This window comes from Lagenorhynchus albirostris, chromosome 21 (genome assembly GCF_949774975.1).
Source record: "Lagenorhynchus albirostris chromosome 21, mLagAlb1.1, whole genome shotgun sequence".
NCBI lineage: Eukaryota > Metazoa > Chordata > Mammalia > Artiodactyla > Delphinidae > Lagenorhynchus > Lagenorhynchus albirostris.
The window spans coordinates 17,553,146-17,565,380 of record NC_083115.1 but is presented as its reverse complement, the minus strand read 5'-3'; the positions used below and the strand labels follow the sequence as shown (position 1 = coordinate 17,565,380).

General features: G+C 35.3%; 1 protein-coding gene across 3 annotated transcripts in view; it reads right to left on the bottom strand.

Moving 5' to 3' along the window:
• MICU3 (mitochondrial calcium uptake family member 3) overlaps positions 1 to 12,235 on the bottom strand; it is a 94,124-nt gene that overhangs the window by 12,988 nt on the left and 68,901 nt on the right. For all 3 annotated transcript variants that reach the window (XR_009538265.1, XM_060136490.1, XM_060136489.1), the window contains exons 9-11: positions 11,507 to 11,602; positions 5,372 to 5,472; positions 4,699 to 4,870 (exon numbers count right to left, since the gene is read on the bottom strand). Coding sequence is in view for 2 of the 3 variants with exons in the window: in XM_060136490.1 (XP_059992473.1) it covers positions 4,699 to 4,870; positions 5,372 to 5,472; positions 11,507 to 11,602 (369 nt within the window). In the remaining variant the exon portion in view is untranslated. The remainder of the gene's footprint in view (positions 1 to 4,698; positions 4,871 to 5,371; positions 5,473 to 11,506; positions 11,603 to 12,235) is intronic.

Sequence of the window (12,235 nt, the reverse complement as noted above, 5' to 3'; positions counted from 1 at the left end):
TCTGTGGGTCCTTCTAGAATTAGCATAGGCTATCTTTTTAAACAAATGGTAGTATACTATACACAATGTTCTAAGTTGTGTTCTTTTTCATTTACTGCATCTTGGAGATCATTCTATATTAGTACATAAAGACCTTTCTTAGTCTTTTTCCAGCTGCACCTTTTCCCATTTTATAGTTACATCATAATTTATTTAACCAGTAACTTACTGCAAGAGGTAGTTTCTGGTATTTAACCAGTATGTTACTGAAAGAGGCAGGTAGTTTCCAATCTTTTGCTACAATGCTATAACAAATAACTTTGTATATATCTACCATTTCATATAAGTGAATATATATGTAGATAAAATTCACAAAAACAGAAAAGCTTTAAGTTCCACATCTTTAAATATTATCCATCAATTCATTTGACAGGGGCTCTAGGTGCTGCAGATATACGAGTGAATAAAAAAGATAAAAACACTAGCCTTCCTGGAGTTTATGTTCTAGTTAGGGGAGACAGACAACAAATAATAAAAATAAGTAAATATCAATACTATTATTTATCCAGATAAACAATGAAAAATAAAAAGTAAATTATATGGTATGTTAGAAGACAATAACACTATGGAAATAAAAACAGATTAAGGGAAGAAGGAATAGGGAATGCCAAGGGAAAGGGTTATAATTTATCTACTAGATTATTACTTACATAGCATGTTACATATTATTTATATAATAGGTGAGTCTTTATATATTAGATTGGAAGGGTAGGCCTCATTGAGAAATAACATAGTGAGCGATATACACAGCATATCTAAGAGAAGAGCATTCTGGGCAGAGAAAAGAACCCACACAAAACCCCTGAGACAGCAGACTGCCTGGTATTTGAGAAACAGTAAAGTAGCCAGTGTGGCTGGAGCAGAGCGAGGACAGGGGAGAATGGCAGGAAGTGAGGTCCGAGGTAATGAGGGAGCAGCCTGTGTAGGCCTTGGAGGCCACTGTAAGGAGAAAAATGGGGCGTGACTATGATAAGATCTGAATCATGGTATAAAGCGCTTCCTTAAATGCTGAATGGGGAGCGGATGGCAGGGAGGCAAAGCTGGAGGCAGAGAGGTGACTTAGGAGGCAACTGACCTGGGTAGTAGCAGTGCAGGTGGCAAGGAGTGATCAAATGCTGACAGAAGCAGTGCCAGGAGGATCTGTGGTGGATCGTACGCAGAATGAGAGGGAGAGGTCCAAAAATTTTGGGCTAGAACGACTAGGAAGAATGGAGTTTCCATTAATTCAAGCAGGGAAGATGGCGCATGGAGCAAGATTTGGGGGGGATGCTCAGGAGTTTAGTTTTGCAACATTAAGCCTGAGATGTCTACTGGATACTACTGGAGATGCTGAGTAGGCGGTATGAAGTACAAGACTGAAATTCGGGGGAGACGTTTAAACTGGAGACACCATTTGAAGTCTATACACCAAAAGTAGTCCTCATTGCACCCCTGAATGCTAGAGTCACACATCCAACTGCCTGCAGAATTTCTTCAAGTGGATACCTCATAGGAATCTCAAATTTAACTTGTCCAAAATAAAACCATTGATTCTTTCCTAATCCCAAGCTTGTAGTCTTGCTTAGCTCAATAAATGGCACTGTTTCACCATGTGGTTCAGGCCAAAACCTAGGAGTTCTTCATGATTCTTGTTCCATCATATTGCAGTCTAATCCAGCAACATGTTCTATCAGCTCTACTTTTCAAATGATCCAATATCTGACCACTTTTCCCTAGTTTCACCCTGGTCCAAACCATGCTCATCTCTTACCTATACTCCTATTATAACAACATTCTAACTTGCCTTCTTCTTTCAAACCTGGGCCAACTGAAGTCTATTCTGTATACACCAGCCACAATGATCTTTTGAGACATGAATCAGGTCATATCTGGCTCATGAGTTAGATCAGATTTGAGTGTCATAGTAGACAGCAAATACTCACTGAATGAATACTTGTTGAATGAACAAACATGACACCTATGTTCTAAAACAAGATTGGCAAACTTTTTCTATAAAGGGTCAGAGAATAAATATTTTAATTTTTTCAGGTTATATGGTGCATGTTGCAACTACTCAACTCTACTGTTATAGCTCAAAAGGAGCCAGAGACAATCCATTAAAGAATGAGCGTGGCTATGTTCCAATAAAACTTTATTTACAAAAATAGGAAGGAGGTAGTTTACTTACCACTGCTTTAAAGTTTAAATACTATAGTAGCTTACCATCACTCTTAGAATCACTGTTAGAATAAAATCTAAGCGTCTTATTTTGGCCTACACGATCCTCTGAGACCTGACCCCTAATCTATCTCTCCTCGATCTCCTACTATTTCCCCTTCACCGACTTTACCGTTTTGGCAATTTCTCAGATAAAAGAAGCTTTTTCTGTCCCCAGGCCCTTAGTATTTGCTGTTTCCTCTGCCTGGAAGGTTCTTCATCCAGATCTTGGCACAGGTCATTCCTCACAGCCTTTTCTCAAAAGCTACCTTGATTGTCTATCTTCTTTTCTAGTCCTCTTCATAATATTTATCATTATCTGAAAAGATATCATTTACTATTTTTCCTTTACTTGTTTATTGTATCTCTCCACGAAGAAGTGTTTCCATGAGAGAAGGATTTTGCTTATCTTGTCACTTTATCCACGGTGGCTACAATAAGGCCTAGTAAACAGCAGATGTTTAATATCTGCTAGATAAATGAATGGAAATGAAAGTATTTTAGAAATGTAAAGTGCTATTCAAGTACTACTACTTGTTATTCTTTTGAGAGAAGAGGATGGCAGGTGAAAAGATGGTAAATACAGAAGTAGGGTGTGTTAGGAATATCACTGGCTTAGCGTCTTGGGTTTGAGTCCTTGGGCAACTATCTTAAGTACCTGAGAGCCTTAGCTTCCTCTTTTCTAAAATAAATTTATCAGTATCTGGAAGGTTGTTCTAATGATTGATGAGATAATGCACAAAAAAAAAATCAGTGAGAATCAATGCTGGTTCACTTGCTGTATTTTCCTTTTCTTACTGTAATGATTTGTTACATTTAAGATACCTCTATCAATTAGAAGTTTTGAGAAGCTGAATTTAACTTAAAAGAAAATTTTTTATTTTTTGGCTGTGCCACACGGCTTGCATGATCTTAGTTCCCTGACCAGGGATTGAACTCGGGCCATGGCAGTGAAAGCACATAGTCCTAACCACTGGCCTGGCAGGGAATTCCCCTCCCCCAAACTTTTTATTTTGAAATAATTTTAAATGTAAAAAATCGGTGCAAAAACAGTACAAAGAGTTCCCTAAACACTTCACCCTGGAATTGATTTTTTTGAATTTCAGATTTTTATAAGTTTCCAGTGGATAAAAGAAAAAAAAGCATATTCTTCAAGGCCCTAAATAATACACTCGTAGCTTGACAAAATAGTACAATTTCTGATATTTATTTTTAGGGAAGTGTCTATGAATTGGAAAAAATTTACTTCAACATGTAAAACAGATAAAAGACCCCTAAGTGATTACATAAACTAACAGTCAAATGCATCAAGTCCTTTTTTCCTCATTCCGTAGGGGACCTGCAGAATTGTTAGCACCGTCACAGTGTATCCACTTTAAACAAAGTCAAACTGTTTGCAAGTTTTTCCTGGATAGATTAACTTGATCCTTCTACAAACACAAATAGAAGGCAATATAACCAAAACATCCCATGCTTGAAGGGGTACTTGTAACACCAGTTCTATTTGGTTGCAGTGATGCACTCAAATACCACTAGATAATGCAACTGCTCAGAATTGCTGACAAAACATTTGCTACTAAACAAATAGACAATCAGTTGTCCCAGGTTCTTAACCATTCATGCCATCCAAACTCTTTGAAAAACCTCACTTCAACTACTGATAAGATCACTCACTCGTCAACAGCCGTCTTCTAATGACCCTTTATTAAGGGTATTATAGAAATGAATAAAGTGTGACTGAAATGATGTCAATATAAACTGTTTTATATGAGGTGATGTTTACATAGTAGTCAAAGCTTATAGCTCAGCAGAATTCTCTTGAAAAGTGATATCCATAATGTGAATAAAACAACTGCTAATAACCTTAAAGGTTTTCAGCATGTCTAAGAAAAATATGGATATCTACCCAGAATTATATTATTTTTTAAATTTTTAAAAAAATTTATTATTTATTTATTTTTGGCTGTGTTGGGTCTTTGTTGCTGTGCATGGGCTTTCTCTAGTTGTGGTGAGTGGGGGCTACTCTTCGTTGCAGTGCACGGGGGCTTCTCACTGCGGTGGTTTCTCTTGTTGTGGAGCGCGGGCTCTAGGCACGCAGGCTTCAGTAGTTGTGGCTCATGGGCTCTAGAGCACAGGCTCAGTAGTTGTGGCGCATGGGCTCAGTTGCTACGCAGTATGTGGAATCCTCCCAGACCAGGGCTTGAACCCGTGTCCCCTGCATTGGCAGGCGGATTCTTAACCACTGTGCCACCAGGGAAGTCCCAACCCAGAATTTTAAATTAATCCATTTTAAAGTTTAGCCAGAGCGCTTAAGACACAGAGGAAAGAAGGATGGAATATATCCAAAGAATCTATTAATCCACAGAGGAGCAAAAGAACTAACAGAAGGACAATATATTTTACAGACCTATATAATTACAAGATAATAACATATGTAACAAAATAAAAATAGGGATTAGATACCTTTTCTTCAGGTATACTATAACGCACATTTTCCAAAAATACTGATGTATTTTCCACATTTGTGTATCGTAAAAGAATATGAGCAAAATCTTCTTCACTGATAGTATTCATCCCATTAGAGTAGGAAAGGAATTCTATTTCTAGAACTTCTGTTTGGAGGTTATCCATGAATCTATGACAAAAATACATAAACAATGAATAAGATAAACGAAGAGTGATGGTAACAGATGGTACTTAGCCTCTCAGGACTTTGGCTTCTTCATCTGTAAAATGGGCATAACAAGAATATCTTGCAGGGTAGCGATGAGACTTAAAGGAGTTAATGTGCCCTGCCTCGTGTTTACTGCAGCAAACACTATATACATGTCTATTTATTATTATTACTGCAGCTTATCGAGACTGAGGAATTGGTAATATTCTTTCTTCTGAATATATAGGAAATAATCAATCCAGATATCTGGATATTTTTCATCATTCAGTGACTTCCTGTTACATTTATCAATAGAACTACTGGTACACAAGCACTGACAGGAGTGGATATTTGTTCTAGAGTATCTTTAGTTAAGATGAAAGCAGCAAAGAGGTGAGTGTCACTGCACTAAATGATTCCTAAAGACCTTCCTGACTTTAGCATGTTAACATTTTTCAATACAAATATAAAAATTAAGCTCACCTATAAAAATCTTCAAAGTTGAGCTCAGCTTTTCCTTTCTTTCCAAAAAAGTGTACAAGAAGTGTAGTATCTGTTACTAAGTTTGTAATGTCATCAGCACGCTTTAAAAAAATCACAGTTTAAAGGTTAGCTGCAATAAAACCAAACAGAATACAGATACCCAATATCCCCCAAAGAACACACATACATTAACATTAGAATGAAAAGCAGAAGGATGTATTAATACATGCCATTACAGTTAAAAAGAAGTTCAAAATTCAAAAATAGAAATACTGATGAAATTGATGTTTATCTTCAAAAAACTTAAAGTTATGATTATATTAAGAAGTCTTCAGCCTCAAATTGTGCATATAGGGTATCTATAGTTTAAATGATCTAAAATAGTTAAAAGCCTTTAGTAATCATCAAATATTTTATTTTTATTTAAGTAATTTACTTTGGATTTTCCTAATCAACCTGAAAAATTCATTCATTTAGGATGTCCAAAAGAGGTAAATTCCTCAGATTATTGAACAGATAGGGCTGACAAAAGAATGGCCTCAAGCTTCGTAAAATAGTTTCCTTGAACCATGATTCTTCCCTATTGTATTCTTATCCATGATACTTTAAATAGAAGACACTGTATTTTGAAATAGAAACTACAGTAATATTACCTTGGAATTTATATCATCTACAATTTTTTCCAAAGAAAAGTCTTACATTACTTTTTGAATGGATAAGAAATTAATTCCAGAGGATTTTCCCTTCCCCATTCAACCTGATAAACAAGTTCCAACAAATGTATTCTTAAAATAGCTTAATTATAGTCCTTATAAAATTTAATGGCCTGAGAAAATCTTCCCTTTTTAATGTAGCTTTATAGGTTTCCTTTTTCTTCCCTCCTTCCCATCCCATTCCCTTTCCTTCCTTCTTTCTCTTTCCTTCCTTCTTCACTTGGCCATTAACTCATACCTATCTTATAAACTCAGTTACAAAAATAATAAAATTCAAGTGATTATAACCTCTCCCCATGTATTATCCTGGGAAATATAAGAAAAAGTAAGAGGTTAAATAATATCATTTTCTATATTTAAAAAAGAGCTGCAAATGTCCATCTAAAGGTACATATTTGAAACTATTACTTCCTGACCAGAATCATGATACCACTCCATAGAAAACATAAGAAATAGAAAATATATACTTCTCTTCAAAGCATCAGTCGTCTTCCATGTTCCCTGATATAGTCTCATCTTACCCATCTTCCAAACACTAAATTTGGCAATCTTTTGATCCCTGATAGCCCCCTTCCCAATCTTTCATGAAGATAGCCATTTTTATCCTTCATAACATTTGTTGGGTCTTTATTTCCCTTCTCCCTAGACCAAATATTCTTCTTCTCTTGTAACGACTAGAATGGAGTTATAGAAAACTACATCTTCTGATAGGCTTTTTCCCCTCCAACATGCCCTCTTTTAATCCACGAAACTATTTTTCTAAAGTGATCTTTCTGCTACATGGATTACTCATGTCTCTCTTAAAGACTCTTTAAAACATGTAGGGTATCTTCTACTTTAAATTATCTAAAATTGTTGAGATTCTTTAGTAATCATCTATGTAGTCTATATTTGTAATTTAGTTTGGATTTTTCTAAATAATCTCTAGAATGTAACCTCCTAATAATTGGTTTGGATGATCTCTACTACCTATTTGAGTTTGCTGACAAGTTCCAAGTATTCTCAGGAGCTGGAATAACCAAGAAGTTCCCTATAATATAACCAACTCCTTTGATCTGATAGTGGTTTGATCTGATCACTTGGGGAAAAAAGACACAGCCAGGAAGCCAGGTGTCACATATATATCTTCTTGAGCAAGCTTATTATGAGTGTTGAGGAATATTAGTGGTGCCAGTCTTTCAAGGCCCCCATGTGACAAATTAGTGTAATTTTTGACTAGTGCTCAAAAGGCACTACTATTATACTTCCACCAGTAGCTTTAAGTTGAGAAGGTAGACTGATGTAACGGAAGGAGGACAGGATTTAAAATCAGAAGACCTGAGTTCACTGACCGTTTTTGATCGTCAGCTTCCTTATCTGTAAAATGGGAAAAACCCTATCTACAATAACCATTTTCAGAATAAGGTTAGGATATGAATGTAAATGAAATATATACATGTTCTTATTGGTAGTCATAAGATGCTTTGGACAAAAGCATTAAGACCTTTGTGGGGGGTGAAGGTAGCTTGTTAATTATAGACATTCTTTTGTGATCATGTATAATCAAATCTAATCAGTTTATTATCCAAGGAACAGCTTAATTTAGTAGGGGGAGGAAATATTTGAGAAGGCATGCCTAAACGGACCATAATAGTGGGGGCTCGAGCCAATCAGAGGTCAGCATGAAGAAGTGGGGTATCCATCTGGAAGCTAGAGTGATGGAATGTGGAAGAGGGGCAAAGTGACCAAGAAGAGGAGCAGGGATAAGGTTTTAGAACAAGTTGCTACTTCACAAATAAGCAGTAGCGTGGTGAGCAAATAGGATGATGAACTCAAGAGTGAGATTTCTGGTTTGAATTCTGACTTTTTTCCTCGTTAGTTAGGTGACCTTGGGGAAGTTAATCTCACCGAGGATGTAATTATCCTCAGGAACAACAACAGTACTTACCCTAAAGGGTTGTTGTGAGGATTAGAAAACTCACGTTAGTCAGCACTATAACTGGCATATTGTAAATGTTCAATAAGTGTTAGCTATTACTATTTATTTCTGACAAATCAGTATATTCCAAGAAGTTGTAAAAGGACTAGACAAGACAGAAAATAATGTTGGAGCTTAATGCAAAAAATATTTTTACATGGTATACTCTTACTTCTTTTGTGTTATTGGAACTATACATATACGTTATATAGATCTAAAAAAATGCCTTAAAATGAGAGGATACAGGAACACCAAAAGTTAGAGAGCCCTGATAACATAATTATGGAATGTCTTCCTCTAGTGTTGTCATGTTCCTTACCTCGAGACATAATACACTGAAATGAGGTGGCTTTGCTTTACACAGGTTTTAAATAATGACCTCATTCGGCCAGTTTTCCTCATGCCCATTGAGCAGAGCAAATCTTCATTTACAGTCTTTCATCATCAAAATCTTATTAGACTTAGGTTGCTCTTATCCAGATAATCCAGACCCACAGAGGCATAAACAACAGTTTGACATTAGAGAGAAGAATTAGAAAATGGAAATGGTGAAAACCTTTTCCCCCCATTCAGTGAAACAGAGTACTGTTGGGAGTCATTGAAAACTATACCAGTGTCCTTGGTATCCTAACAGTGTTATATAACTTAAATCACAGGAGAGTTGAGACAAAAATAGAGACTTTATCCCTTTGATTCTTGTGCTCATTGTTAAAATAAAATGAATTCAGGTGTTTTCATTAACAAAGCGAGAAAAAGCCACAAAAGAACCCCATGAGCGGACATTATCTAACTTTGTTTTGATTAAAAATTATTTTAAATGATTTCACCAAAAATGGAATAAACAAATTTTAAAACTTGCGTAAAATAAAAATATATCAAGCTATTAAAGAGTTTTAAGAAATTCTTTTAATATATTTTTATTGATTACTATATGATAATAATCTTATCAAGCTCTACTCATGGGCTGGAGGAAATCGTCAAACTCTTGATTTGTTAGGAAGGTTTTAAATAACCTACTGAAACTTATTAAGGGTTAGTAAAGTTTATAGCAGATAAGAAAAAAATTTAAATTGCATCTGTAAAGCTCAAAACAGTTTTTGTAGTTCTGGTACTCAGACTGTATTCAATAGCTGCATGATAGACATAATGTACTATGAATTTATTATCTATTATTTTGGTTAGAAAGTGGTATCAGCTGTGGTATTCAAATTTTCATTATAACATGGTTTTACTATCACTGAAAAAAATTTATGGTTAGAAATAGCTGTGGAATAAGAATATGAGAGGCTAATCTCAAATTTACCTACATTATGTAAAGAGAACTGCTTTATCTCAATATTTACATTTTAAATATAAGAGAAACAAAGAAATACAAATAGATTTCTAAGCTTTCTTTCTGAACTAATTCAAATCCTGAAGTACTGACAGTATAAACAATTCAATGTTTCACTGGCATCAGTAGTAACCTATAAGGAATTATAATAAGTTGTAATTTAACTACAGCCAATTCTCAATTATCTTCTCTAATGTGGGAGGGCAGTAACAGAGATGATCCCCCAATAATTATTTTACTTGGAAACACAATATAAGTTTTGTTTTCTTTTCTTCTTTTTCTTTGCACTTCTCTCCATCAAATTTATTTTCACAATGTTTGAGTCAATTCACTAACTGATTTAGCAGCTTATGATTATAGTGTGGATTGATTACAGTTAATGGTGTGCTAGTGAACTGGCTCTCTAGGAAAATAAAAAAGCCTGATTTGTAGTGTTTGCCAATGTCTACAGTAGTAACATGCCTATCATGGTCAATCTGAAGGTACCAATGGAATGTCATGGAATGCTGAGTTGGGAAGAGATGTGCACAACTAGCTCTGGGAAGCTGTAAAAGCCAGCTCCAGCACACATCAGATGCAGCAATAAACATCTTCAAAAGATCTTACGCAAATCTTATAAAAGATCTTTGAGTATGTGTAAGAGCTGACTGGTCTTCTGATATTACCAAGATTTAAATTAAATTTGACATATAAAAAGCAGGTTGTGCCTAACTGTGAGAATTTCTAGCAGAGTTAAATGGATTGAAGATCAGTTGGAGGCTGAGAGGTGGACAGCCTATGGTGGGAAGAGACAGCAGGACACGACTGCTAATTTGAAGCTGGGCACAGCAGGCTTGTAGGGACTCTAAGGACTAGTGTCCTCCATTGCTCTTACTTTTAGGCACTGACTACTATATGCCTACATAAATGATTACAGAATTAAGCACTTCTAAAATATGTGTAAATGGACTATCTACTAGCACTTTATGACTAAAAATAGCTAAAATTTGAAAGGTAATTTTTAAAGATTAATAATTGCTGGTCATAATTACATCATATTTACATATCACAGACAGACTATATGTAGGGCAGAATGCTTTATTTATTTGTTTTAGGACTTTAAAATTGTGCACAAGTGACAAAATTAACATTTACAAGTGTTTGCCCTGCTCTAGAGGTGTCCACTGAGTAACACTGTCTATGTGGGTAACAGAATTCATTCCAGTTTACTTCTCTAGATATTTTTAAGTATAACTTTTAAAAGTCAAACTTTAGAAAAAGAAAGGAGAAGCCAACTTTCAAGAGAAAAAGATAATGAAAAAATACATCTCTTGGTATTTACTGAAAAGTCCTTTGTGGTAAGCCAGACAGCCATCTCTAATAAAGTTCTTAAAAATTCTTAATAGGGAACATAGAAAAATATTTAATCTACAAGACATAGCCCATCTTTTAAAGTGACAAATCCCTATTAACAGTGCCATAATGAGAGTGGGGTGGTGGGAACAGTCCACCTGAGTGCAGCAAAAAGGTATGTGTCTCTGTGGAATCCGAAAACAATAGTGCATGATATAATGGTCAGTCTACTTTTAATTTTCCACACACTGGCAATCCTAACCAATGTCAAGGTAAAATGTCCTCCCTTCCCTGACTGACAGCTGTTAGCACACCTCCCCCATGCCCACCCTTGGTAAGCCACTCGCTATTAATGTTAGGAAATTTGATTTTAAATCTACCATAACTCTAAAGCATTATCTATCTTTTACCAAGTTAGAAGTTACAGCACTTCATGTAACATTGCAAATTATAAGGTTAAAAGATTCAGTGAAACTATAAAATAGTATCTTCAAATTTCCTGAAAGTGACCTTTAAGTGAAAAAGAACAGTATTTCCTTTTAATTAAGTTGGAAAGTCGTGTTTTCTACAAGAAGCGAGTGGATTTACCATGGGCTATTACAGGTGACCTTGCCGCCCCTGCCAGCACAGTTGACATATTCAAATATACCAATTTATATATAGGAATTACTGCTTTACTGGAGAAAAAGAGAAAATATAAAATATATTTTTGGTTTCATCGCTATGACTCGAAAATGAAATGAGGACTAGATTAACAAAATGGCAAATAGTACAAGGACCTGGTTGAGGTTTAATTATACCTCTGCGAGGTCTGAAAAGAGTGCTTGGCTTGTATTACGTCTCAGTGTATCCCAATAGCTTCTGGAGACAAGTTCCTCAGCATCTGTTTTAAGTACCTGTAGAAGTTTTAAGAAGCACAACTGAAATCTAAAGAATAGTCAGAAACAATGATAATTTATACAGTTTAAATCTCTTCTAGCCAACCTTGAAAAGAAAACACATTAGCTTACCTTTTTTGTTTTCTGCTGCACACAGCAGTATCATATTACATCACTGGTAAACCCAGGGCATTTTCAAAGGTGTAATGGTATATAACCACTATTTCTAAGTACAATGTGGCTTTGTCAATAAGAATCACATTCTTCACCCCTGCCCCATGCCCTTCTAATGAAACATATATAACTTCTAATAAAGTGTGAAATAAAAATTTTATTCACACCTTGTGTGAAGTAAATTCATTTGGAGAAGATTTTGGTAATTTTATAGCAACCTATAAAAATTCAGCTTAATTTAAAAATGAATCATTGTTGGTTAGCATATATTATGTTAGTGCAGCGAAGAATCAAAATGACCATATCCATACTTTAGAGAAAGTAAATTTAAATTAATCAAAAACTTGTCACAAAAAAATATGCACGTTTAAGGCAAACCACTCAAAGCTGATCAGGGATTTGGTGTCTATTGTAAATAGATCAGGTACTTTCTGATCTATTCCAAGGACAGAGCACTAGCTTCTATCTCGGTACAGG